The sequence below is a fragment of the Rhamphochromis sp. 'chilingali' genome, assembly GCF_963969265.1.
Source record: "Rhamphochromis sp. 'chilingali' genome assembly, chromosome: 10".
Lineage (NCBI taxonomy): Eukaryota > Metazoa > Chordata > Actinopteri > Cichliformes > Cichlidae > Rhamphochromis > Rhamphochromis sp. 'chilingali'.
Genome location: NC_137937.1, coordinates 4,213,187 through 4,238,014, shown reverse-complemented (window position 1 = coordinate 4,238,014; position 24,828 = coordinate 4,213,187). Strand labels below are relative to the sequence as shown.

At 41.6% G+C, this 24,828-nt stretch overlaps 2 protein-coding genes across 4 annotated transcripts; both read left to right on the top strand.

Annotated features, from left to right (window-relative positions):
- Nucleotides 1–446: 446 nt before the first annotated feature.
- Nucleotides 447–11,152, top strand: cabp1a (calcium binding protein 1a; the record flags this gene model as incomplete). Of its 2 annotated transcripts, XM_080893870.1 has the most annotated exons (8): nucleotides 3,435–3,575; nucleotides 4,548–4,733; nucleotides 7,916–7,946; nucleotides 9,318–9,461; nucleotides 9,560–9,669; nucleotides 9,748–9,822; nucleotides 9,924–9,996; nucleotides 10,092–11,152. In XM_080893870.1, the coding sequence occupies 8 exons, from the start codon at nucleotides 3,435–3,437 to the stop codon at nucleotides 10,115–10,117; spliced, it is 786 nt and encodes a 261-aa protein (XP_080749996.1). In that variant the 3' UTR covers nucleotides 10,118–11,152. The 2 variants fall into 2 exon arrangements, with proteins under 2 accessions (XP_080749995.1, XP_080749996.1); XM_080893869.1 differs by lacking the exons at nucleotides 3,435–3,575; nucleotides 4,548–4,733 and adding an exon at nucleotides 447–1,361.
- Nucleotides 11,153–13,126: 1,974 nt separating this feature from the next.
- On the top strand, nucleotides 13,127–20,383 carry mlec (malectin). 2 transcript variants are annotated; one of them, XM_080894229.1, is made up of 6 exons: nucleotides 13,127–13,239; nucleotides 14,408–14,628; nucleotides 15,116–15,294; nucleotides 15,604–15,780; nucleotides 18,512–18,569; nucleotides 18,689–20,383. In XM_080894229.1, the coding sequence occupies exons 2-6, from the start codon at nucleotides 14,427–14,429 to the stop codon at nucleotides 18,931–18,933; spliced, it is 861 nt and encodes a 286-aa protein (XP_080750355.1). In that variant the 5' UTR covers nucleotides 13,127–13,239; nucleotides 14,408–14,426; the 3' UTR covers nucleotides 18,934–20,383. The 2 variants fall into 2 exon arrangements, with proteins under 2 accessions (XP_080750355.1, XP_080750354.1); XM_080894228.1 differs by lacking the exon at nucleotides 13,127–13,239 and adding an exon at nucleotides 13,795–14,021.
- The last annotated feature ends 4,445 nt before the right edge of the window (nucleotides 20,384–24,828 follow it).

Sequence of the window (24,828 nt, the reverse complement as noted above, 5' to 3'; positions counted from 1 at the left end):
ATAAAACATTAGCAACATAACTTTTTATAGGGTTTAAAGTTTTATATTTAGGACGAGGTGGATCCAGATCCCGACACCCCCTCCCACCACCTTGACCATTACATAATTTTCGAGGATGCTGGCCAAAAACAAATTTGAACCACACCCGCTCTAGCCACGCCCCTGATGGTGCAGAATAGCCACTTTCTCAGTTTTAGGTAAATATTATCCAAATGCGTAGTTCTGTCATTAATTAAAGCTCCTGTGATATTTATTCTCCACCTGTTGTGGTTCACGTTATTATTTTTAGAGTCTTTGAATTCAAATTTAAGGAGCAGATTAGTATCTGTTATTTTCTCACTGAAAACTAGAGCACCGTGTTGTCTTAGGATACTACCATCCTCACCTACATCACAGCCGATGTCACACAAACAGACATTCACATCAATGAGAAGGTGACGCGCTCTGCAGCCTCTATTCCACTGTCTGTGCGCGCTCCGGCACCGCTGCCGCACAGCAATCAGGTGGTAGCTCAACTTGAAGCGAGCGGGCTCTGCGGGAGAATATGTGTCGACAATGGAGACAAAACGGCAAATGGTGTCGATGAGCAGCCCGCACACAGAGACCGGACCAGATTCGCCGCGATGAGCACCCCCTTTCCAAAATCCGATTCCACGACCTCCTTACTGAAATCGTCTTCGGCCGCGAGGAGACCGACACACCTCCCAGAGCACACGGCAGAAAGCCAGAGAAGTCAGCACCACCATCAGCACCACCATCAGCATCACAACCAGCGTCCCGCCGCGCTTCTGAGCAGCAGCAGCAAAGCCGAGGAATCCTTCTGGTCGGCCGAGTGCGACGTCAGTGCCCGGAGACCCCTGTGCCATCCCTCCCTCGTCGGCAGCCAGGACAGTAGTAATAATGCAGCCACTCGGGGCAAGTGCAAGTCACATGCTCCTCACAGCCAAGTTTCCGCTCCGCCGGAGCCGAACGGAGATGCAGGCCGAAGTGTGAGGGAGCGCTCCAGGACATCAAAACACCGTCACCACCACCGCAGGAAGCACAACCGAGACGAGCGTCCGGCAGCAGCGGGACCGGACGAACCGGAACATCCCCGTCGCTGTCACACGCACTCCCGCGCGGTCCCCAGGGTGCCCTCTCTGTCGGACAGCAATGACGACAGGGTTCCCCTCTGCGAGCCGAGGGACCGCAACGGGGCCAGTGCGGCCAACAGCGGCGGTCAGGTCAGCAGTCCATCCCCGTCCTCTTACTCCCTGGTCCCGCTGTCCAGCAGGTCTTCTCGTCGCTCTCGGAGGTCCAGCGCTGCTTCTTCTGCATCAGATATTAATTTACGCACCATCCTCAATTCACTCTTTGGGCAGGTAAGGCCCTGAAATATACGGGAGAATTAAAGCAGTAGTGTGGTCTCAGTTAGAACACAACAGCTGGGTAAATGTCATTTTACACGCTGTGACAGTGACACCCCATTTCCATAACCTGTATGAAAATGATTATTCTTTTTTTTAACCCTACTAGAAACCTTTTTTTAAAAAAAGACTATATCTGCATTGATTTCTGAGGCTTCTCTGCTGAAGGCCGCCTTGTTGTTAGTATATTTTTATGCATGAGGTGCACACAGATATGAAGCAGTGAAGTGTACATGTGGCTTCCCTTGAGTCCTGTGTGTGTCCTGTGATGCTGTCAGCAAACACTGACACTGCTGGACGTACAAGAAAAAGCTTCATCTAAACATCTCATTTCTTATATAATTTTACAGTTCTTCCTCCTACAGGTTTGCTCAGTCCTGTATGGTCCAACATCAGAGAGGTGAAAATCTCACATGTGTTAATGTGTATTTGTTCAAAGGAAAAAATAGGGGGGAGGGAACTCATTCATGTTCCAGCATCAGTCTGTCAGGCACACTGCTGCGTTTTCTGTTTTGTGACTGAAGGAAATAAAATTGATGTTCCTGCTGATGATGAGGGGGCTTCTATTTTGGGCGACAAATCTATTTATACAGAAGAAAGGAGTTCAGCCTAATGTGCTTGGATTTTTATCAGTGCTCATTTTGGTGTGTGTGTGTGTGTGTGTGTGTGTGTGTGTGTGTGTGTGTGTGTTGGGGGGGGGGGGGGGGGGGGGGGTATGTATAAAAGCAGCCAGGTTTCATTTTACACTGAAAAATCCGAACTAAGCTCCAGCTTGCTGCTTAAACTGCTGGTAATGATGTTTACTGAGGACATTTTCCTCTTCTTTCTCTTCCACAAAGGCCAAGAGTTTATTTGCTGCTTTTATAGTGTTTGGGTTTTAGTCAGATTATGAATCAGGGAGTGATTTACATACGTTGCCAAAATAGGCCGATCTCAGTCGTAAAATAAGCTCAGCACCGGAACATGGAGATCAACCTTTGTGGCTTCCAGAGAAACATTTTCTATTGCTTTGTAGTACAAAAGCCATTTCTACAAATAACCCGTGAGTCAGTCTGTGAGCAGTTCTATGAAAACATTAGCATGACCTGAAAGGGGGCTTTGATGAGACAGCTACAGAAGCAATGATGCTGTAACGCATGGTTTGAGCAATACCAACGCATGGTGCCTCTGGTAGTACATACAAAGTAAGCAGGATTTACATTGCACTGATTGCAGCACAGAAGAGAAACACACATGAAAATGAGCACTTACACATGTAGATATACATTTAACTGCAATGGCTGGACTACATGTTGACAGTATTCCTGCCACTCACAGTCTTTCTATATGTGTCTCTTCCATGTGGCTGCTGTAGGTCAGCATGACCTTCCTCTAGCCTGCAGAGGGCAAAGGATGATGTGTGGGTGTGTGTGTGGGTGGGTGAGTGGGTGGAAGGCAGAGAAAAAAAAAAAAAAATCAAAATTCATAAAATATAAAAAGGCCATAAATGAATTCAAATGTAATCTGAAGGCTGGACATTGACAAACTGTTCTGGAGTGAGAGTTCATCCAAGGAGGAAAACAAAGCTGTAAATAGGTCATCACAGAATGTTCCTCCAAACTTGCCTGCTACAGATTTTCCAAAACCCTCCCAGAGTGCATGCAACCCATGACGTAAAGGTTTACTTTACATTTGTTAATGCTTTGTTGTGTTTTGCTGTAGGAAAGTTTACGCCATTTCTCTCATTTATTCTCGTGTTTGGAGGTCTGTTAATCTGTTTGGAGCTGTCCGTGCTGTTTATAGTAGTCTGGTTAGTGTGACAGTCAGGTGAAATATTGCTCACATGTCTTCTTTTCCTTGCATAATTCTGTTTCCTTCTTTGGTCCATCCACTTCCCGCCCTCGTTTATGTTCTACCCCTACCCCCACAACTCTCTCTCACTCTTTCCATATCATTGCTGGTCTTGCTTTTGCTACACTCCACAGTCCAGAACAGCATCCTTCACAGTTTCTCATTCGGCTGTAGGAACAGGTTAGAAGCCCAGGCTTCATGGGTCTTGTTGAAACCAGAGTTTACACTCCTCTCAGAACCCAGAGTGCAAGCTTAACGGAGAGAAGGCCCACATGGTCCTTTTCGGTGCCTCTTCTTTCCTTTGGTATGGGAAACTGCTTAGACTGGCCTCTGAGAACGGTAAGCCCGTGCTGCTGCACTCTGCCTTTCTCAGCTTCCTTCATAGCTCTTGTACTAGCTACAGTAGCACTTGCAACTTGGAAGCAGACTGTACTGCTGCATAGGTGGTGCATAGTTTTCTGCAGTTGTTTCTGTTTATTTTATTGCAAATGCTCATGGTAGTGCAAGAAGCATGCACCTAATTATTAATTAGATGAATACTCATTTTTAGCCCCCCTCCTCCACACACACACACACACACACACACACACACACACACACACACACACACACACACACACACACACACACACACACACACACACACACACACACACACACACACAGAAAAAACAAAAGAAAGAAAAAAGAACAGAGTTTGATGTTTAATTCTGCAGATGTGCGTGCACTGCACTGCTTTGTAACCTTGCTCTGGAGTATAGTTTGTTAAACTCAAGTCAGGTTGATGGTTTCAGAAACTTGCAGATCTTTGTTACCATCCAGAACTGCTTTCCTGTAGAAGACATGATGTTGTGATGTCTGTCTGTGATCAGTATATGTGTAACCTCTTCCCCGGTGCTTTCACTTGCCTTTTCTCTGCTTCTGTGTGTGTGTTTACTGTTCCAGTGACACTGTATAGGTGTGAGGTGCCAGTCCGTAAAATGTGGCGAGTAAACTGTTATGAACGATGAGTGGAAAGTTGGCAGCATGCTGGTTTATTGATGTATTTACCTTTCAGTCGTGTCTTCATATTTTCCACATTGTTTCTATTGTATACACACTTGCACCCCACCACCACCACCACACACACACACACACACAGGCACTGATATATAATTCTTAGATAGTATTATTCTACTCTGCAAAGCTCAGCTGTGTCATCCCTCAAAGTATACAGGAGGTCTATAGTGACTTTCTCATAAGAGCTCACGATTCCCCTCTCAACTTGTATCTTTGTTCCATTCTGCTGTGTCTCTGCACCCCTCTGGAAAGATGCTCCAGGATGCTGAGCGGAGAGTCAGAGTGGTGCTGTCCTGTGAGGAGATGGGCCAGTCTGGGTATCTTGGGTCTTATCAGGACTCCATTGTTTCGGTGACACAAAACTGCGTTCTCGTGAGCAACATACTGGGACAATCCTGTGTCTTCCTGAGTAAAGGCATGGCAAAGTGCAGGCAGGCTGTACGTAAGTCTGGACAAAAATTCTCTTTAATGACTCCTTCCTGTCAGAGAAGCTGTCATTTCTGCAATTATTAAAGAAGCTGCAACTTAATTGTACATCATTTTCAGCTATAAGCTTGGAATTCACTGGTGAAGAAGAAGGTCAGAAAGATTAAATGCAATGCATGTAACCCAACAACAGTCCAAACATGTGTCACACGTGGACAACCAGCTGTAGCAATGCAGACACACCTTTTCTCTGTCTCTCTTGTTCTCGCTTTAACATCAAAAATCTGCATGTTTGTGCAGTGAGTGCACAAAATATTACAGCAGCATTCTGACATACTGCTCCGCTTGTCAGGTTAATGTGTAGCTGGAGCTGGATTAGTTAGCTTAGTGCCAAGATTTAAAAAGAAGGGCAAACATCAAGCCTGTTCCTGTCCAAAGATAACAGCATACGCCTCCCAGCACTGCTTAAGCTTCCATTAATTAACGTGCTGCAGCTTGTTTACTCGATCCATATAAAAAAGTATTAAAAGGGGGGGGGGGGGCATGTTGTGGTTTTAAGGGGGGCCTATTATGCTTTTCCATTTTTGCAGTATAGTGTATAGAGGTGGCATGGTGGCTGGCGCTGTTACCTCATAAAAAGAGGGTTGTGGGTTTGAATCCAGCTTGGGGTCTTTCTGTGTGGAGTTTGTATGTTTTCTCTAGGTACTCTAGCTTTCTCCCACAGTCCAAAAGCATGAATGAGGTTCAGTTAATTGTTGATTCTAAAGTGACTGTAGATGTAATTGGTTGTTTATCTCTATGTGTTATTCTTGCAGCAGTCTGCCAATCCGTCCAGGGTTAGGGTGTATCCTGCTTCTTGCCCTGTGACAGCTGGGATGAGCCTCAGCCCCTACAACTCTGAATTTGATGAGCAGAAGAAAATAGATGGATAATGTGTATATGTAGTGTAGACATTGCTAGTTCAAGTTGGACTCACTTTTGAGTCAGAACTGATTTAATTCTTTATGGCACAGATTCATCAAGGTGTGGGGAAGTCAGAGATTTTGATCCATATTAAGATGAGAACATCACACAGTTGCTGAAGATTTGTCAGTCGCACATCCGTGATGAGAGTCTCCTGTTTCTCCACATCCTAATAGTGCTCTTATGGATTGCTATCTGGTGTCTGAGGAGGCTATCTGACTACAGTAAACTCATGTTCATGTTCAATAAACCAGTTTGACATGATTTGAGCTTTTTGGTATGGTGTGTTACCTGCTGGAAGCAGCCATCAGAAAATGGGCACAATGTGCAATACTCAGGTAGGCTGTGGTGATTATATGCTCATTTGGTCCCAAAGGACCCAAAAGTGAGCCAAGAAAATACATTAATATATTCAAATTCCTTCCACCATTACACCACCAGCCTGAACCTTTAATACAACATAGGATGGATCCATGCTTTCATCCATGTTGTTTAGGCCAAATTCTGATCTTACTATCTAAATTTCACAGCAGAAATCATGGCCCGTCATGTCAGGCACGGTTTTTCCAGTCTTCTGTTGCACAATTTTGGTGAGTCTGTGTAAACTGTACCCTCAGTTTCCTGTTCTAAGCTGACCTGAGTGGCCCCCAGTGTGGTCTTCTACATGTGCATTCAGAGATGCTCTTCTGCATAGCTTGGTTATAACAAGTTTTTATTTGAGTTTTTGTCGCCTTCCTATCAGCTTGAAGCAGTCTGGGGATTCTCCTCTGGCCTGTGTAATCAATAAGGTGTTTTCATCCAGAGAACTACGGCTTACTGCATATTTTCTCTTTTTCAGACCAGTATCTATAAAGCGAACCACATAAAACACAGTTGTGTGGGGAAAATCCCAGCAGATCAGCTGTTTCTAAAATACCCAGATCAACCTCTGGTACAAACAACCTTGTGGTTGGCTGATTAGATGTCTGTGTTAACAAGGTGTTGAACGGTGTGTGTAGAAGTAATCCTTGTGGCTAAAACCTCAGGCTTCAGACTGCTGTAAAAACTCTTTTTCTGAGATAAACAAGGTTTTTTTTTTAACTGAATTATTCACAACCACTCCAGCTGAGTCCAACAAACATATAGAGCTGGAATAAACATAATAGGTCCCCTTTTAGAGAGGTTATTTGCTATACTATTGCTAGAGCAGCAAGTGCACTTCAACACACTGTAAAGAAAAGGGTGTGATATGTTAGTTTGTGAGTTTTAGAGGGTGATAGGTGGATTTTGCTACTTTCAGACAGATTGAGGCTAGCTGTTTCCCCCCTGAGTCAACATATTTATCACACAGACATGAGAATGATGTCATTGTAATTTATCTCTTGGCAAGAAAGGCAAAAAGTTTTTATTGCCTTAAATGTCAACCTATTCCTGTAAGAACACACAAAATCCACAGCTCATGTATTTTCCTGTCTGCACTGTGGTGACTGATCGCGATGGTGATTTGCATAAAACAAACAAGCGTCTTTGAAACGTTTTGCTCTGATGTGTTGCGCTGCAAAGACGTTCAGCTTTTTCTGTAGCATAAGTATATTGGATAACCGATAATGGTTGATGTATTAGCAGTGACTGATTGACACAGGCTTTGCTCGTGGACTGCACGTGCATTCATGTTGGGTTGGCTGGTCCTCTGGGCTCATATTTCTTCTTTGTTTTCTATGTCAGTTTTTTCCCATCTGAGAGCTCTTCGGGCCCAATGTCAGCCCTCAGTGTTGTGTTTAGACTTCACACGACTCCTGCTGTTAACCCCTGAGGACTCTGGGACATGTCTGCCTCTTTCTCTGTCCTTTAAAGGTTGCACTTATTGTAAGCCATTGTAAGCCATTGTAAGCAAGCAGGAAAAAAATAGAAACAGTCACATTCTTCTATGATCTCCAGAGTCTTTATTCCCAGCTATGCTTTATAGGAATTGGCCTATTTATGCCAGAAGTTTGGTCATCACGACATGAGATCGTTTCCAATCTGCTCTTACATCTTTACTTTAGCTGAAGTTTACTTGGCGTCTGCGGACTGTTATGGAAAATACTGCTGATTTAGAGTCAGGCGTCACTCAAGTCACAGCATTGTCATCAGTATGTCTACATAGAGCACATATGCAGAAGAATATTTGATATGATGATGATGATGATGATGATGATGAATGTTTTCTTCGCGGATTGTAATTTTGATTTTGTGCTGTTTTTTCTCAACAGGACAGAGAGCTGAGGCCAGAAGAGATGGATGGTAAGTTTCCCTTTGCTTAATGCTGTCACTTTCTTTCTTTGCTGAGGCCATTAAGATAAACAAAACAGAGAGTGAAAAGATGAAACAAATTATTCAAATCCTTCATAACATAAGTCTAAAATTACCAGGATTTGTAAATGGAAACAACGTGCAAATGAAAGGGCTAGAGTACAGATCAATGCACAGACGCTACAACCCCAGTCCGCTGTGCAAAAATGTAAATAAAAACAAAATGCACATCTAATAAACAAATATTATATTCACAACAGAACATGGAAAACATGTCAAATGTTTAAACTGAGGAAATGGATAATTTTAAGAAAAAATATGAACTCATTTTAAATTTAATAGCAGCAACACATCTCAAAAAAGTTGGGACAATGCCATGTTTACCACTATGTCGCATCCCCTCTACTTTTAACAACACTGTAAATGTCTGCGAAGTGAGGAGACCAGCTGCTGGACCTTTGGGAAAGGAATGTTGTCCCATTCTTGTCTGATATGTGATTCTAGCTGCTAAACAGTCCTGGCTCTTCTTCGTCATATTTTCCCTTTTGCAATGTTTCCAATATTTTTTAAATATGTGAGGTCATCCCATTCAGACGATGCCTGGACCATTTGCTGATCTAAAACTCATATATACCTTTCAGCATTGACAGTGCGCTTCCAGGTGTGCAAGTTGCAAATTCTATAGGCTCCTGCATACCGTCAGAGATGCAGGCTTTTAAACTGGGTGCTGATAACAAGCTGGATGGTCCCCGACTTCTTCAGTCCAGAGGATGCAGCATCCATGTTTTCCAAAAAGGATTATAAATTTTGATTTGTCTCATACTTTGCCTCAGTCAGTGAAAATGAGTTGTAGCTAAAAGTAGAGAGACGTGTTCTGGATCATGTTCGCTTCTTCTTCGTTTTGGCAGAACTTTAACCTGATTCTGAGGATGGCAGGGGGAACTGTATTCATGCTCTGAGTTCAATATTTTGACTATTATTATTATTTGCTTTTTTGAACCATATGTGAGGAGCGACTGGTGTTTTTGAGCAAAAACAAGAACACGCCACATCGTACTTTGATTTATTAGCTATTATCTAATTTCTAATGAGACAACAATTTACTAAATGAACATCCTGGTGTAATAAATGAGACCCAAAACTAGGATTTTTGAAAAAAGGAACATGTTTACTGGGGTCATAAATCAAGTGCAATCAAATTAGTCACCCCGTTCTGGTCATTTGTAAGAATGGATAATTAAGGCAATTTTGCCCTTCCACTTGCTCTATACTTGTACATTTACAGCCATCTTTTATATATACCATCTAGGGATCAATATAATTCAATTACTAATACGATTTCTGTTACTATTTTTATAACAGAGCTCCGAGATGCTTTCAAAGAGTTTGACAAAGACAAGGACGGTTTCATCAGCTGCAAAGATCTCGGAAACTGCATGAGGACCATGGGATACATGCCAACTGAAATGGAGCTGATAGAACTAAGCCAACAGATCAACATGAACTGTAAGGACAAGCAGTCATCTATACACATCACACATATAACTATATCCTCTGTGTCTTTTGAGGTTTGAAATTTGTACTAAATCCTCTCTTTTTTTAAGTGGGAGGTCATGTTGATTTTGAGGATTTCGTAGAGCTGATGGGCCCAAAACTCCTCGCCGAAACTGCGGACATGATTGGAATAAAGGAGCTAAAAGACGCATTTAGGGAGGTGAGACTGTCTGGATTCAAGTGGTTTTATTAGCTACTTTTCTGTTTTCAATACTGAACCTCGGCTTGTTGTTTTCAGTTCGACACTAATGGAGATGGTGCCATAAGCACGTCGGAGCTCAGAGACGCAATGAGAAAACTGTTGGGACAACAAGTAAGGTTCAGCTCAGAGCGAGAGAGTTATCGTTAATGAAATAGACGTTTTTTGTTGTGCTTTACTCACTGCTACCATCCTGTTTGGTTTTGGTTTTTCAGGTTGGTCTGAAGGAAGTAGAAGACATCCTAAGGGATGTGGACTTGAATGGGGACGGACTTGTCGACTTTGAAGGTAAAACGTCCTTTTCAGACAACCTGTTTAAGGTGTAGCGTAGAGTGTGGCTGAGCTGCAGTTGCAGTTTCGTGCTCTTTCTTCTCTCCTTTCAGAGTTTGTACGGATGATGTCTCGCTGAGATCATTAAAATGATCGGTCCTGAATGTGAAGCTACGTCCTTCTCTACACTAGACTAACTACAACAAGACGACATACTGAGAACTTCTGAGCCATCCAACTCTGAATAACACTGGAAAATAAAACTACTTTGAATGTTACAGAGTGAAGGCGTCACCTCACGCTTTCAGTCAATAAGTGTTCTTCCTGAAAAGTCTCCAGTTCAACTGAGGCAGAATTCGCTGTAGCCTAGCTGATGATTACCTAATTTATGTTTGGGTTGTTTTTTTTTTGCACTTTAATTAACACTAATAACTTCCTCTGTGGATAAATCGCTGGTGTCTTAGTCTTTACGTGGTCTAATTACGCGTCTCACAAAATGTCACCTTTGATGTACAACGGCGTCAGAATGAGAGGCCGAATGTTTGTAGAAAAGATGTTAAAGGTCACTGTACTGTTGAAAATTCCACTATATATTCACCCAGTATGTGTTATATTAGAAACTGTAACCAGAACGACCTTTGTGTGACATTGGTGCTCCACCGAGGAAACCATGTGGTGGCAATGTCCTAACTGTGTATCCTAACTGTGTGACCATCTGTGGTTTTTCACTGTGCCAGTTAAAGTCTGATAAAATGCACCACTGTGTGACATGCAGTTCAGTAGACTGATGATAATGAGCTGCTGAATATAAATACTTTTCATGTATGTTATTCACTTGTCTGGGATGAAGGGCAGATGAAATATTTATAGAAGAACAAGATGCACAGCTTTTAAATCCGTGGAGCCAAACTGACACTATCCTGCCAATGTCAAGATTGTTTTTCTCTTTTAAGAAACACCTTGCCCTGTCTGGGATTACACAGTAGAAATAACGTATATGAAGCGTATTTACAGTGGATGTGATAACGTTGTAAATGTACTGTCTGTCGGTGTCTCAATGATTGTATTTGTGGTAATGCTCCACATGTCAGTGCTGTCAAAAGAAAATTCTATGCATGCCAAAGACATTTATTACATTCAGTATGCACATTTGCATTCCTGTCTAACAAAGTAAACAAAATAGCCGCCAAGTTAACTGTAGAAGAATAAAAGGTGTTTACATTTGAGCCCCTTTTATTGTGGTGATGTTGCCAAGGAAAATGTGTTGCTGTCTTTAGTTTGATATTTCGATCAAAATGAAAACATGACAACAGATTATTTCAGTGTGGACCTTTTGTTTGTTTTTCTATAATGCATTCATTTTAAGAATGATTGTGAGACTGCTGTTACTGCATGTCCTAAGGACAAATCTCCGCCCTCCTTATAATATTTGTCATTCATATAGCAGTATTCAAAAATCACAAGCCAACCCTGATTTCTTTATATTTTGCTAGGAACGCGGCAAACAGATGCAGCGGTTTATTTAAATATGTGCAAACATGCGTGGGAATGCAGTCGGTATAAAAGACAAAAACAGAGCTTGTGCAGTTCTGAAGAGCTTGAAAGTCAACATTTGGTGAGACCAAATGTTGTTCTTTAACACAGCCTGAACTCCCTCTGCCAAGTTTTCTTGTAATTTCTTAAAGTTGTCTTCAGGAATAGTTCTCCAAGCTTTTTGGAGGACATTCAATGCTCTTCTTTGGATGTTTCTGCCTTTTGTTCCATTCAAGATGTTTCTGTAACGTTGAGGTCCAGGCTCTGGGGAGGCCTAATCCATGACTGATAATGTAACATTGTGTGTTTTTCTATCTAGACATGCTTTTAGTGCATTGACAGTGTTTTGGGGATCATTTTCATGCTAAAAACGGAAGGTGTTTCCAATAAGGCTTGCTTAAAACCAAAGAGGTAGCTCAAGACTGTTATACTGTACTGGGCATGTCTGTGAGTCTGCTAGCTGGGTATGTTTTGATATTATTGTACAATCATCAAATGTCATCTACGGTTCTAGAAAAAGCATATGACAGGGTACTAAGAGAGGAACTGTGGTACTGCATGAGGAAGTGAGGAGTAGCAGAGTGAGGCAATGGTGAGGTGTGCGGTAGGTGTGACAGAAAGGTTCAAGAAGGGGGTGGGATTACATCAGGGATCAATCAGGGAGCCCCTTCTTGTTTGCAGTGGTGATGGACAGGCTGATAGATGAGGTCAGGCAGCAGTCTTTATGACTATGATGTTTGCAGACGACATTGTGATCTGTAGTGAGAGGAGGGGACAGGTGCAACAGAGCCTGGAGAACTGGAGGTATGCTCTGGTGTAACAGTGAGGATGCAAGGAGTGGTGGGTGAAGGTGGGTGAGGTTAACTGTGCCTTCTTCCTGTGTGAACTTTTATCAGTTTCGTTATTGAGAATATGTTTGACAATTACATGCAAATTAATAATTTTCCATAAAACAAACATACATACATTTGTTTTTATAATCTCTTTATTAAAATTCACAGGTAAGACTATTCAGAAACTGACCATATTCAGAGTACTCTGATATGTGCAGCAACCAACAAAGTTAAAGAACACGTCTGTTTTAATGCTTTGCCTACATTTTCAGTGCAAGATGAAGTTTTCATGCACAAACAACCAAACACTGAGGCGGGCACTGCAACACCCACGACATAGCTGCACTATCACGTGCTGCCTCTGGGTTATTTGTTCTGAAGAAAAAGATGTAGCCGAGCCCTAAATGTCTGTAAAGCAGCAACAAGCCAATGTGCTTCGTGGAAACACTAGGTCTCTGTAGGCGTGTGCCGCCGTAACACTACAGTCAGTACTGGTTCAAACAGAGAAACAGCTGCACTAAACTATTTCTTTTTATTAGGCTTTATTTTAAGAAGAAAGGATATTTAGCAAGTTAAAAAGGGAAAAGGGCAGTCGTAAAACACCTGTCATCCGTGGCGGTTGGCCGTTGCCATAGCAACTAACTTCATTCATCTCTTTCTGGTCAAATCTCAGGTGCCCCGTGTTCGCGCAGAGGGCTCTCCTGGATGCGCGTTGCGTTGGACTTTCCCAATTGGCCGAGACCCTACCATACCGGAAAAACAGGGGGCGGTACTTCTTCTTAAAGAACACGTGCTGCATGCTGTATGACTAGATAGTTCAGTTCATTGTATTTAAAAGAAAAAACAAAATACTGGAAGTACAGCGTTGAATATTTTTCCCCTTTGTTTTTACAGAGTGAGTAGAGCTGTCAGATTTCTTAACAGCCTTCCCTCGAGCGGCTTTTTTGAAGGGACTGATGGTTAAACCGACGGGCAAAAAAAAGCTTTAATCCTAAGCAAGTATTGAAAAATACAGCACTTCACACGCTGTGAAGTCCACAATGATAGTTTCATTAGAGTTTAGAAGTTTTAAAATATTTTTATGCCTCATAGTCACTTCCTAAAACTCTTCTAAAGACTCTTCTGCGCTATGTTGCCTTTAAGGCTAAACTCGGGGCTTTCAAGCTGGAATCCCTCACTTGACGTGGAAAAAAGACGCACGACAAGTCTTGCCTGTTTCTATTAAGTGTGCATAATTGTTCCAGCCCTCAAAAAGTAATTTTCTGTCATATTCTTCTAAAAGTGAATTAATAGCTGTGTTTTTTGTGTTTAAACAAAGAATTGTGTGATTGGTTTGTGTTATACAAAATGTGTTCGATGGTCCGGGAAACCTTTAAGCGGCGGAGTAAAGTGATTGGACGAAGTACTTGTCAGTCATTTGAAGTGTAGTTAGGTAGCGTTGCTCCGCCCTCCGCAAACTGCCAGCAGCTGCAGCTAGCAGCAGAGCAAATGTTCATTTGGATGCACACATTGAATGAAAGTCAGTGTAGGAGGCTGTAGTCAGCAGCAACTAACAATATCTGCACTAGGTGAAGTTATCGCACAGTGTAGATTGTAGGCACTCAGCTTCACAGGGCAAGCAGAGACACGCCTATACTTTGGAAAAATCCAGGTTGGAGATATTTGTGGCAGGGGAAGGTAAGATTTGCCGGGCTCTCATTCACCAAGAATTTCTGGTTAGACAGGTAGGTTAGCTAGCAAGCTAGCCTAGCTAAATAACCAACGTTATTCACTGCTAATTTCTCGTCGTCTTTTATTCTTTGGCCAATGAATACAGAGGTGATATGTCGTGACTTTGTCACCGTGAAATTACAATAATTGTTCAATAATTGACTGACATTTTCCGTGTGTATGTGCAAAATGCCACTGCCGGTACTGTTAGCATACTGGCTAACTTAAAGATATCATGTTTCATGTCATCAAGACGAGCTTGCTAGCTCCTGACACTGGCTAATGTGGTACAGTTAATGTTACATGCCGCATGCGGGGAAATACCGACGCTGAATATCTGTCTGTGTGTCCAGGAGCAGGCGGTGTGAGGTAATGCAGCGGGTCACGGCGCAGCTCGTCGCCGGGCTGGTCGCAGCGGTGCTGTCGCTGCTGTCCGAGCAGTCCTGGGCAGATGGTGGGGGGCCCAGCCTCTCTGAACGGGTTATCTGGGCTGTAAATGCCGGGGGCGACGCGCATGTAGATGTGCACGGTATTCACTACAAAAAGGACCCACTGGAAGGGAAACTTGGTAAAGGTGAGTGAACGTGATTAACTGTTAAGATGCGTGCGTGTCTTCGCTAGGCTTCACCTCTGATGTTCTAGTGAGAGTGACATCGTGAAGGTAGGTGCTCCACGGAGGTAAAATTGGCATTTCCTGCAGAAACCCCTGCGTGTTCTGGCTTCCGCAAGTAGCTCCAAACTTATGAGGAGTCAGCATAGAGGGCTACAGCCCCGCCCCACTCAATATGTAGAGGAAGCAGGTAGTGATGTGATCAGCGTGACTGGAGAACAGTTTTTGGTTCCATTTTTGAGGCAAACTTATTGAACCTTGGTGAAAACGCAGCATGGTTGGTTACTTTTTTGACGCACGGTGCTGTTATGTCATCAAATGTAGAGAAGGTCTGTGGGGTTTTGCAATATGCTGCAAGTCAACTAAAGCAGCACATTTCTAGTACTCTTGCTGTTAGGCAGATCTTGTCTTCTGATTGCATACCGAGCCTGATGATGTTGTCCGTTTGTAGCCTCTAATTATGGGATGCGTCTGCCAATACTACGGTCCAATCAGGAGGACCAGATTTTGTACCAGACAGAGCGCTACAATGAAGACAGCTTTGGGTATGACGTCCCCATTCGTGAAGAAGGAGAGTATATACTGGTTATGAAGTATGCAGAAGTTTACTTTGCTCAGTCACAGCAAAAGGTAAGGCAGTTTTAAAAGGCTGTTCATGGTATGATTTGCTAATTAATAAGAAGTTAATTTAGTGAGAATAATGAATAAAGGGACAGGAAGCATTTTTATATAAAAACATTTTTTGTTGCATTTAAATTGGTTATGGCCCAGTATATTTCCCATCTCATGACCACTGTGTAAAAGGAACATCATAACCTCACCTTTAATCCACATTTTCTTGTACTTTATGAGTTGTTAATGTTCCCTGTTAAACGTGTCTGTGAGTGACAGTACAAGAATGAGGTGTTAATCATTACTGATTCAGGAATGTTTTTCCAGGTGTTTGATGTTCGTCTAAATGGCCACGTGGTGGTGAAGGACCTGGATATATTTGATCGAGTAGGACACAGTACTGCTCATGATGAGATCGTGCCCTTCTCTATTAGACGGGGCAAGCTGAGCGTGCAGGGAGAGGTGTCCACTTTCAATGGCAAGCTCACTGTGGAGTTTGTAAAGGTGAGTTCTAATTTGTTGAATTATCTGAGCTTGGCTATTTTTACACACAGTTTACATACTGTGTGGGATGGGGCTGTAGCTCTGGTGGCAGAGCAGGTCAGCCACTAATCAGAAGGTCAGTGGTTCGATCCCAGGCTGCCTCCTGGCTGCATGCTAGATATCCTTGGGCAACCCCATGTCTGCCAACTGGTGGTGGTCAAAGGGCCCCCCTGGCAGCTGTGGCTACAATGTAGCTTGCCATCACCAGTGCATGAATGTGTAATGCAGGCCATTTACATAAGAGTGCTGTATTTGGAAGTATTTGTCAATTGTTGAGCTTAAAACACTTTTCTTTATTTTTCTTTTTTTAAACCCAACATGTCCAAAAACAGCGATGAACTAAGTGTTTAATTCTTATTTTCTAAATCTTTAATAGTGTTTTAGCATTGTAAGATGGCAACAAGCAGCTATGTGTAATAGTCAGAGGTTGGGAGAAAAGGTAGTACTCACTTTATGTTAATATAACTCAAATGCAGTTTGATCTAGATATGAGCATAACTACTTGTGTGTCATGGGTGCCATTACCCCTGACACACATAAAGCTTTGCATAATGAACTCCCTTTGTGAAAGTGTCTCTTGATAGCCAGTTGGTGTGTGGGCTGTGAAACTGACTGATAACCATCCAGTATCTTATTGGCTCTTAGGGGAGAGTGAACTTGATGTGGCTTTTTTTTTTTTTTTTCCCTGTTCCTACTATTATTGTCAAGGAACTGAAGAAAATAACTGGCACAGCAGATGCTGTTTATGGGTGGAGTCACAGAACCTGTTAAACTCAAAAGCCCCTGAAGAAAAAAGCCTAAAGCCCAGACCCTACCATGCTTCTTAAAAAAAACAAATAAATAAATTAAATGATGTTTTGTTTTTTTTTCCTCCCTGATATCACTACAACTACCTGTTAGATTATGAATTGTTATAAATAAGCTAAAAATTAAACCTAGGTGTACATCACTTGCTTTGATGCTTGCAGGTGGTGAATTCAAATTAGTAGCGGAGGAAGGACAGGATTACTAAGAGTGTGGCACATCTGTGGTTTTCATTCTTTCTGAACAGTCTGTTTTCATGTCACAGATGTAGCGTGCTGTTTCACATTCGTTTCAGTGATTTTGCGTTTATTCATTTCTGGATCATCTTGACACACGAGCTTTGGTAAATATCAGGAGAATCACATCAAGATATTATCTGAAGCTGTCCTTTCCAACATTCAGCACAAAACAGGACTCTCACTGCTAGAAGTGGTTTATTTAGTTCAGGCCAGGGTGTTGTCTGAGTAGAGGACAACCACGCTGCCTGTGAATTTATTGGATGTTTACTTGCATCTATTTTCATATCGACACAGGTGGTCAGAGTTTTGTGGGTAATGTCTGCGAAAGTTGGGGGTGTCAAAATGGTTGGATTGGTTAACATTGTAACATCTTATTTTCCTTTAAACAATGTAATGCTAATGTAATGATTAAAAATAATAATAATAATTTCATCAGTGCTTGAACCCTGTGTTTTGAGGCATGCCCTTGTCTCAGCTGACTCACAAACCTTGTTGCCTTCCTTGGTATCATTTATCCCCCATAGTGTCTTGAAGCTTTTCAACCTAATTGTCTTTAGAATAGTTTAGATCGTGCATCTTGTACCATATTTTTATATCTTGAATCTCTTTCATGCTCCTGTTAATAGTGGAGTCGATGTTATCAGTGAGGTTCCCAATAAGTGCCTTTGAAAATGGAGTGTGTGTGTGTGTGTGTGTGTGTGTGTGTGTGTGTGTGTCTGTCTACTTAATTAGGTCAAGTAAGTTTTTATTGTTGTTGGTTTTTTCTTTTTGAGATTTATTTTAATTCATTGATGTGACCTGCTATTTATTTCCTTATCAGAAGTTAATAATTCTTATTTTGTTAAGTATACCAGTGTGAGTGTAGCAGCAGTATTGTTTCCCATTCACATAATCCATCATGTTCGACTTTAGACTTTTGAGATATAAGAGCATGAATGAATTAAAATCAAATTTACTTGACCTAATTAAGTAGGACTACTTACACACACATATAAAAATACATAAATCAATAAAATAATAAAATGCGCACATGCGTGTGACTTCTTATTGACTGCTATTTGCGGTTTTGGAGTGACGTGGCAACATGACCAAAATTAAGTCATGGGTTCTGTTACTGTACAAATATTCTATGTAGTGTTCTCATTTCAAATGTGTTTAACTAGTTTCACTGAATGACTCCAAATTGAAATTGTCTAGTCACCATTTATTTTCGCACACATGCATCATAATTATTACACTTTTCAGTTTATACTAATAAATGTTGATCAATGAGCTGCAGCCATAGGGGGAAAAAAATACAGCTTTATGATTCCTTTTAAAGCTCTGAATGACAGCAGGTAGCCTGTTTGTAGGGCATGCAACTGTATGCTAAATGTATAAAGTGGCATACTTGGGAAAGTTTCTGCAGTGACCTCTTTCTTCCATTTTTTTTTTTTGTGGACCACTGGCACTCTTTGCATTTTTCCTGTCTAAAAAGATTTCCTTCCCTGAATCAGTTGAACTCCATTTGGACACAAAATGGGATTAAATGTACACCACAAACTGAATGGGAAGTCGAGAAACAAATATGGAAACTCAAACAACTAAATGGGAGCTTTGAAAGTATATGTGGATACACGTTTTGCTTACATTTGAATCTGCTGTTTCAGGGTTATTATGACAACCCCAAGATCTGCGCTCTCTACGTGATGAAGGGGACATTAGAAGGTGAGTCCTGAGATTGTTAAACACTTGTTCAGCACTTTACAGTGAAGTGTGTTGACTAAAGCATTTTGACTTTCTGGGACCAGCGAGCTCTCCCTGACTTTTGTTCTACATCTTTTAAGATGTACCAAAGCTTCAACCTCACCCTGGCTTAGAGAAGCCTGAGGACGATGACGACGACGATGATGAGGGTGAAGTAGGCGAGGAAGGTGGGAAGAAAAAGCCCCCAAAAGGTACCCATCACAGGGTCCAGTCAGGCCCCCGAACACCAAACCCATACGCAGCTGACAACAGCAGCCTAATGTTTCCCATCCTCGTTGCGTTTGGGGTGTTCATCCCAACACTGTTCTGCCTCTGCCGGCTGTGAGCTAAAACTATCTACTAACGAGACGGACACGGGACTGTGAAGGAAGGGAGGAGGAGAATGAGGGGGGGAGGGGTGGTAACAGCAGCACAGGTAAAACATACACACAGGAGAGGGCTGGACAAGGAAGTACACAAAGAAGACAATAACTTTTGGAAGACCCACTGCAAGACGACGCAGATGCTGTAAGAATTGGGGGGGGGGGGGATGCAGGAAGTGTATGCTGTGCGCTTCTCTGTGAATTTGTTTGCATCCACCTCTGCTGACCCTTTTGAACAGTGTTAGCCATTTCCACACCAGTCCTTCAAAGGCTGGGGAGAAAAAAAAAAACATTTCGGCATTAAAAGGATGCTCAAGAGTGTTTGGTCCGGGACGGTTTTTGTAAACTAAAAAGCATTGCTTTGTACGGGGCGTAGAAAGAATGCACTCCTGCTCAGCATCTGGCCAGACATGCTACTTTCAAATTGGAAATGGTACTGCTGAGAATTTGATTAAATAGAACTAACTAGAAATCAAACACGGTCACGGTTAATGGAAATGCAGTTGTCATCTGAGAGACAAGTGCAGAGATGGAATATTCGTATCTTTCTGTTCTAGTTGGTCCTTTTTTGTTGACGTGCCATCTTCTACCTGCCATGTTGAAATATCAGAAAGTCCTTTGCAAACCGGTGGGCTCACTTGCTGTCTAATTCGCCTTGCCTTTACGTAAATGTAGGTCGGGTTTCAGAAATGCGTCTGTGTGCAGTGATGAACATCTTTGGTATTGTTCCACCAAATACTAAATCAGGGGCATCAAAAAATGTGCTCATCTGTGATAACAAATTACAAGACCCTATTGGAGTTTGTTTGGTCGGTTTTTTTGTTTGTCTGTTTGTTTGTTTTTTTTGGGGGGGGGTCATCCTGAGGATGGATTTATTTTATAAGTCGCACATCTAATCTTTAAAAAAAAAAAAAGCAGTTTCCTTCAGTAAAAGACGCCATATTCATATTTGGTGAGAGGCAAAGTTCATGCTGTGAAAAGCTTCATTGAGTCAGTTACATCGCTGTATTTTCTGTGACATCTGCCTTTTTTTTTCTGTTCATTCACTAGTGCGTGTCTTTTTTGTTTCACCAAAGAATGTCATTTTTGTTATTTTATCAGAAAACTTCAAACATGGTGGCCTGTTGTTGTTTTTTTTGTTTTGTTTTTTAAATTTGAATTTTATATCTCTGTCCAAAATGTGTTTTTAAAACAAATGTGAGTAGTTGACTCTGAAGTGTTAAACTATCACAACAGGTCAGGACTTCTTGATATTAGGATTCTAAATGATTACAAATCACCCCCCCTCGATACACTTGCCATGTATTCTCCAAGTCACTCTTTGTATATCGGATGTTTGTCCTCTGAGAGGTGAGAAAGCACAACAATAATATAAGTTTAAAAAAAAATAATAATAATCAACTGTGTACCGGATGTTATGTGTGAACCTTTATTCAATTCTTCTCTTAGCTTTTTCCATTCTGTTGTCGTCAAACGTTTCAGTGTTGCCTGTACATTTTTGAGTAGTTACATTGTGAATTTCCCGTGGGGTCATATTTCGGTCTTTTGAGTTGATCAAATTGGGGCAAAATGAAATCTATGAGCCCCCCCCCCCCCCCCCCCCTCACATATCTATGTTGTCGGCGTCCGCTTTGATCTTTTGGACAAAAATGTTCTTGTTGGCTTTCCACGCAGACTGAAAAGAAGCTTTGTTTCTTGGTTTTGGTGGCGTTGTTGTGAAGTCTCCTGTTAATGTATCTAGTTACTTACCTTAAGTGCTTAGCTCTACTCTGAGGATGATTTTGTAACTTTGCCTGTTTCACTAATGCGTCTTAAGTACTCACCACCCATCCACCCAATCCTCCTCTCCCTTCTCTGACTAGTATTGCTGTTGCCATACGCAGTACTTGAAAAGTGATTAATAATTCAGGCGTCGTGGATGCTTCCTTACTCCTCAGTCCTCCTCATTGTGATTGATGGTGGTTTAAAAATTTGGTGCCAGAAAATATTTAGCCAGTTTATGGTAGTGTTGTGTGTGGGTTTTTTTTTTTTGTTTTTTTTTTTTTGTTTTTGTTGTTTTTTTTTTTTTGTTTTTTTTTTGTTTTGTTTTTTTTTGAATGTTGTAATATCTTACTCTTATTTCATACAGACTGGTGAGAAATGAAAGAACAAACCAACAGTGTTTCAGTGTGCCTTGGCACTGATTCCAGAAGTTTCCAGATAAGTGTGTCACGAAGGAAACTGACTGGTGTCTTATGCGGGAGCTTTAGCATGTTTGGGTTGTTTTAGTGTGAAGTTTACTCATATTTTCACTTTATTTTTGGTTGGGTTAAGGCAGCCAAACCTGGTGGGGTTTCCTAAGTGGTTAATTGTTAGTATCTTCAGAATTTTGCTGGTGATGCCAAAATGCCTTGACTGAGTCTCAGCATGTTTATTTTTTATTTTTTTAATTGGAAGTGAGACTAGACTTGGACCCTCCTTCAAGTCACTCCCATCGGGTTTGAAGGTTTGTTTGTTTTTTTGTTTGTTTCTTCTTGTAGGACAAAGATGACCATTTGATTGCGTTGACCTTTGCCTTTATGGTGGCACTTAGGCTCGCTTGATGACACGGATATCGAGAATGTGTAGTCCTTCCATCTGTCTGCATTTTCTGCCACTTATCCAGGTCCCAGGACAGCTCCTTAAGCAGAGATCTCTCTCTCCCCAGCCACCTCCTTTACCTTCAAGTGTTCCTAAGACAGAGAGACACAATCTCTCCAGCGTGTCCGGGGTCTACTCCAGCCTAGTCCCAGTTGGACGTAACCGAAACACCTCATCCAGGAGCGCAGATCAGGTCCAAGTCAGATGCCTGATTGAGCTGAACTGGCTCATTTTTTTTGCAGAGATCCAGCAGCTCTGCTGACCTGAATAGCCATCCAGTCTTTAAGGCAGAACCTAGACACCATTCAGAGGAAGCTCATTTCCACCGCTTGTATTTGCTCAGTCTTTCTTTTGGTTGCTATTTAGAGTTCATGGCCATAAGTGATCCACAGGTAAATCGACAGCTTCGCTTTCAAGTTCAGCGCTCTCCTCACCATGACAGAGCACTGGAGCATACACCTGCTCCTTCCTTCTGTCTCACATACAAGACCTGGAGATACTCAACCACCTCCACTTGGGGCAACAACTTGCTCCCAGCTTGGTGTGGACTCTCCACCCTTGTCATGTGCAAGCTTGCGTCCATCGCTCAAAGAAGCCATCAAGAAATTTTTATAGTTCTTTATTATAAATAGTGTACTATTTATAATATAGTGTACAATTTGCATGGTTTAAAAAAAAAAAAAAGGGGGGGGCACACAATGTCCTCTTGGAGCCTTGTTCTCACCCCTTGCAGGGAAAATATAACACCAGCTTCAGGGGGCCAAGTGGACCCAAGCCATCCCATCAAAATGCCTCATAGCACAGCAGAAAATAAGGTCTCCTCGCTGCAGTCGTCAAGTGTGTGACTGATTTTTGTTTTGGGGTTTGTTTGTTTTTTCTTTATTTCATTTGTCACCAATCTGTGTAAGCGCCTTTCTTTCCTCTGAAAAGATGCAAGATGTTCATTTAATCCAGCGCCAAAGTCACCATATTCTGCTCCTCTGCAAGTCTACACAGTCGCGTTTGTATATAAGGTACAAGATCACACTTTTTATCGTGTGACGACAATGTTTTTGGTTTTAATTTGGGGTTTTAAGTGAGGGTTTGTTTTTGATCTTGTTTTGTTTCTTATGAAGATGACTTTGTGGCCTTTTCTTCTGGGGAGAAATGGTTATTGGTACAGAGTATAAAAATTCTAACAGGCAGCCAGATGAGCTGTCTGTTAAACAAATGAGATTATCTCTGAATATATGGGATCTTCCATTGCGTTAGGTGTAATTTAAATCAGAGCGGGGCTGACCTGGAGATATTTTATAATACGCTTGGATTTGTTTGAAATTTTTTTTTCCTCAGGATTTGTTTTAGTTTGACTTTTTAAAACGTGATATATTATTGGTGTGACATTTTGCACTGCCTCGTGTATTTTAAAATGTCGTGTGTGTGTGTGTGTGTGTGTGTGCGCGCGCATGCGTCTTTGTTGCCTTGAATTGTTAAATACAAATGCGCTTTACCATCATTCGCCTTGAGGTGGCTCTTTTGTTGGCTTATGTCAAAACAGCCTTTTATTTTTTTTTTCTTCCTTCTCTGTACAAAAAACTTTTCAGGGCTAGATTTTCATTCCACAGGAAGGACTCTTTTTAGGAGAACAGGACACATGTTAGAAGAATTAAAATGTATATCAAGTCTGTTCTTAACCTCAACTAAAAAAACACAAAAGTTTTGCAGGAAAAGTGTAATAAACATATACCCACAACTTATTTCAAGCAGTGTCCTCACATCCTTCTTTCCAGACCTTTTGTTGTTGGTCTCGTAGTTAACTACCGCAGTGGAATGAAGATCTGCTCTGCTTTTTTTCTTTTCCCACAAGAGAACCAAAGAATTTCAGTCATTCCATCCAAATTGTTCATCAGAGTCCTAACATGGTACAAAATAATTACCTCTCATCCTTTCTTTCACCTGGGAAACGTGCTAAATCAAGCTAACACGTCATTTCATGTCTTGTCATCGCGTTTATTGAGGCCATGCCAGAATACTCAATCTTGTTTTTGTTTTGTTTTGTTTTTTGTTTTTTAAAAATCATTGTAAAAGAGTCGTTTGAATTGCTCAGTAATTATTGTAAATTTGTTTTTGTTTTGGCCCTTTTTTTTTTTTTTTTTTTTTTTTTTAAACGAAACGTGAGATCAACTTAAACGGAAACAAATTTGAACAGCAGAAATCAGCCAACTTGCCCATTGCCCAGGCAGCAGCCCATTCAATTTGAACAGCCGGGTCTGCTGCCGTGAATGTGTATGCGTGAGACATGGAGTGTGCAAGTTGTACCTTATACGCACGTGTTTGGTAAATAATTGCTCTTCTGAGGGATGTAAGCAGCAGCAGGTGGACTGAGAAACTGTATACGAGACCCCTGATCTTCTGCCTCAGATATGGCATATATGGGAACTGCTGATAAATGCTGTCTTTTTAATAAATGTGCTATTTTATCAGAATGTGTTGCTGCTGTTCTTCCACCTCCACCACCCAGGAGTTACCACCTACAATTATTCCAGGTCAGTTAATATTTGAACATAGTGCTCTGGTTAATTGAATTTCTTTTAGGCCGAGTACTTTGGAATTAAAGTGTGAAGTATGCTGGACTTGGTGTAGCGTACAAAAGTCTTGAGCCACCCCTCATTTCTCTTTCTTTTGTTCCGAGGAGCCAGAGTTGTATTTAAGTAGTGTTATCTGCTCATTTTCCCTGCAGTCCTTGTTCCTCCCCCACTTTCAGAGGAACTTATTCTGTTACGTTACCAATCACTTGAGCATAAAAGACTCGTAAGGGATAAACCAGTAATATCTACACATAATAGAGAACTTGGCAAAACAAAAAGTAGTATTTAATCATTTTACTGCTTGTAGCCTGTTGCAGGAACACATCTGTTCCTATTTCTTTAGCTATATTTATGAAAAATTGTAAAGATAACAGTTTGACACACAAACTAGTGTTTTTACTCCAACAAGGAGACTCCCACAGAGCTGTTAGTTGAAAACTTGGTATTTCTCTGCATGGCAAAAGCCTAAACAAATATATCTTCACCAGATGAACAGTTTGCAAAAGTAATTTATGGAATCTAATGAGGTCTTTACTGAAAAATCCATAAAAGATCTGATACTGAGAGATGCATCTGGACAGAAGTGGTCTAAGTGGAAAGAAGTCGTGCTTAATGAAGAGAAACGAGGAGAAAACACTGATCTATGCTAAATGACACGAGCTGGACTGAACA